The sequence below is a fragment of the Contarinia nasturtii genome, unplaced genomic scaffold (assembly GCF_009176525.2).
Source record: "Contarinia nasturtii isolate CC-2019 unplaced genomic scaffold, AAFC_CNas_1.1 Cnas_scaffold_3303, whole genome shotgun sequence".
NCBI lineage: Eukaryota > Metazoa > Arthropoda > Insecta > Diptera > Cecidomyiidae > Contarinia > Contarinia nasturtii.
This window is the reverse complement of record NW_022200611.1, coordinates 1-2,071: the sequence shown is the minus strand read 5'-3', so window position 1 is coordinate 2,071 and position 2,071 is coordinate 1. Positions and strand designations below refer to the sequence as shown.

General features: G+C 32.7%; 1 protein-coding gene across 4 annotated transcripts; it reads left to right on the top strand.

Annotated features, from left to right (window-relative positions):
• Positions 1–6: 6 nt before the first annotated feature.
• LOC116350023 (pickpocket protein 11-like) lies at positions 7–1,730 on the top strand. Of its 4 annotated transcripts, none has more exons than XR_004201979.1 (5): positions 7–223; positions 312–452; positions 592–697; positions 757–1,420; positions 1,497–1,730. XR_004201979.1 is itself a non-coding variant. In XM_031781732.1 (5 exons), exons 2-5 carry the CDS (start codon positions 891–893, stop codon positions 1,610–1,612), a joined length of 498 nt encoding a protein of 165 aa, XP_031637592.1. In that variant the 5' UTR covers positions 532–697; positions 757–890; the 3' UTR covers positions 1,613–1,730. The 4 variants fall into 4 exon arrangements, 2 of the variants coding, with proteins under 2 accessions (XP_031637592.1, XP_031637593.1); XR_004201978.1 differs by having other exon boundaries at positions 312–468; XM_031781732.1 differs by lacking the exons at positions 7–223; positions 312–452 and having other exon boundaries at positions 532–697; positions 757–1,050; positions 1,127–1,157; positions 1,230–1,420.
• The last annotated feature ends 341 nt before the right edge of the window (positions 1,731–2,071 follow it).

Below are 2,071 nucleotides of genomic sequence, written 5' to 3'. Positions count from 1 at the left end.
AAGGCACAGCTGGTGTCAAATATCGGCGTTTTAATCACTTCGTTTGGAGCAATTGGTGCCTTTTGGTACCAATTGAAAACATATATATTATCGACGAACCAGCTCAAACAAGACCGAATGACACCGAAACAAATTCACAACATTCAATAAACCAGCGAGTGAACGGATGTGAAAAGCGATTGGATGAAATGGAAGAACGATTGAAATGTTTAGAAGATGAAAGGTATGTAATGTAATATTTATTTTTATAATAATCAAGACATACTGTAAATTGCCAGCTAAATTTCATAATTTTATTATTAATTTTTCAGGAATTCCTGAGCTGCAACGAATTAAACCAAGATTAGGAGCGTCTCCAACGTCTGAAGATTTACATATAGTTCTGCGTCCTACTATAACAGAAGCTGGAATATGTCACACATTCTCGGAACTCACCAATTATTTCATAGCAGGTACCCCAATCAAATGGTACTAAAGAAATTCCACTATTACCACCATCCAATAATTTCACACAAATGCGCTTTGATATCTTTTCTCTCACTCTCTCTCTCTTCCGTTCTCTTCAATAACGCTTCCCCGAAACTAAAAAAGGTGGCAAAACCACAGAACATGGTATAATGTCAAGCTGCAATGTGGTATAGTTAATCAGTGTGATTATTGGTCTAATTTTGTAAGACCTTTCCAAAAAGCAACGATTGTGAGTAAATGATTTTCCATTCGACGTTTTAATATCATAAAATAATTTATTTCTCAAAGTATTTGTGCATGGAGTAAACGATATTCCCAGTCAAAAGAAAACCCTAAAAATTGAATGGCTTACTACAAAAACCCATAATTCCACACAATTCGAAATAGACATTGGTGGAGTATTCACTAGCAATCGCAGCAAAATGTTCGACATTGAGACACGCAGGTGTAGATTTGTTGATGAAGTCACATCGCATCGGAGCTATCCGCTTGGCGTATATACACAAAGTCTGTGTTTGACTGAATGCGCTGCTGATGCTGCAGTAAAACTGTGTGGATGTCGGCCATTCTTTTATAAAATCGGTGATTGATTTTCATTGAATTTAAAACACAATCATACTATTAACTTAAATTAATTTTGTTATTTTGTAAATTCCAGGTCTTGGACCAATTTGCAATGTTACTGGAATGTAAAACAACAAATGTCACTTTGATAATCATATTCGATATGATTTTAATCGAACGTTTCCATAACTTTGTAGGTTTTGTTTATTGAAAAATCACTGGAACGATTATAGAAAGAATTGCTCATGTTTACCGCATTGCAACGCGGTTCATTTTTCATTCGCACGAATAAATATGCGTTATGCAAATACTGTGATTGTGTTGAATTCAAAAATTAAAAAAATTCGAAACGTACGAGACCTCAAATTTGGTCTTCATTTCTTGGTTGGTGTGTATAACAAGTTTTTTTCTTTTCGGTTTTTATTTTATTTGAATAATTTAATTGTCTTCTGATCGTTTGATAGTATCGATTGGTGGAGCTGCAGCATTGTTTCTAGGATGCAGTTTTATAAGCTTTGCTGAGATTATCTACTTTACCACGATACATTTGTATGAGACCCATTTAAAGAGACGCAAATGAAGGACGTTTTTTATTTCTATATTTTCACGTTTTATTTCTGTGCTTCGACAGATGTTTTATAGTACTTGGATATCAAATGAAACACGTTTATCCATTTTAGTAACTAAATCTAGATACTCACTCCAAAAATCCCATTTGATTTACATAAAGACGAAATCAATAAAGGCAGTCGCCAATTAAACATAAAAAACACAAAATTGTTCTCATTCCATAGATGTGCTTATTAAATTATTTTTAATTAGACTAAACAGAAAGTTTATTAAATATTATAATAATCAAAATAAAATGATCAATAAAGAACGGATTCAATTGTGCCATGTGTAGCCGGATTGAAACCTCTTTTTAATTCAATGACTTATTTCATTTCAAATGCGGCTTTGGATCAAGTGATAAAAAATAATTGTCAAATCGTAAAAAATTGAAATCCGTTGAAAAATTAACATCAGATAAAATTAAAAC

Bases quoted from the DNA above. Each gene is read 5' to 3' on its own strand.
- LOC116350023 (XM_031781732.1), top strand. From the start codon at position 891: ATGTTCGACATTGAGACACGCAGGTGTAGATTTGTTGATGAAGTCACA. The intron at 1,051-1,126 runs GTGATTGATTTT...TGTAAATTCCAG, and splicing joins GCCATTCTTTTATAAAATCG to GTCTTGGACCAATTTGCAAT. The intron at 1,158-1,229 runs GTAAAACAACAA...ATAACTTTGTAG, and splicing joins ATTTGCAATGTTACTGGAAT to GTTTTGTTTATTGAAAAATC.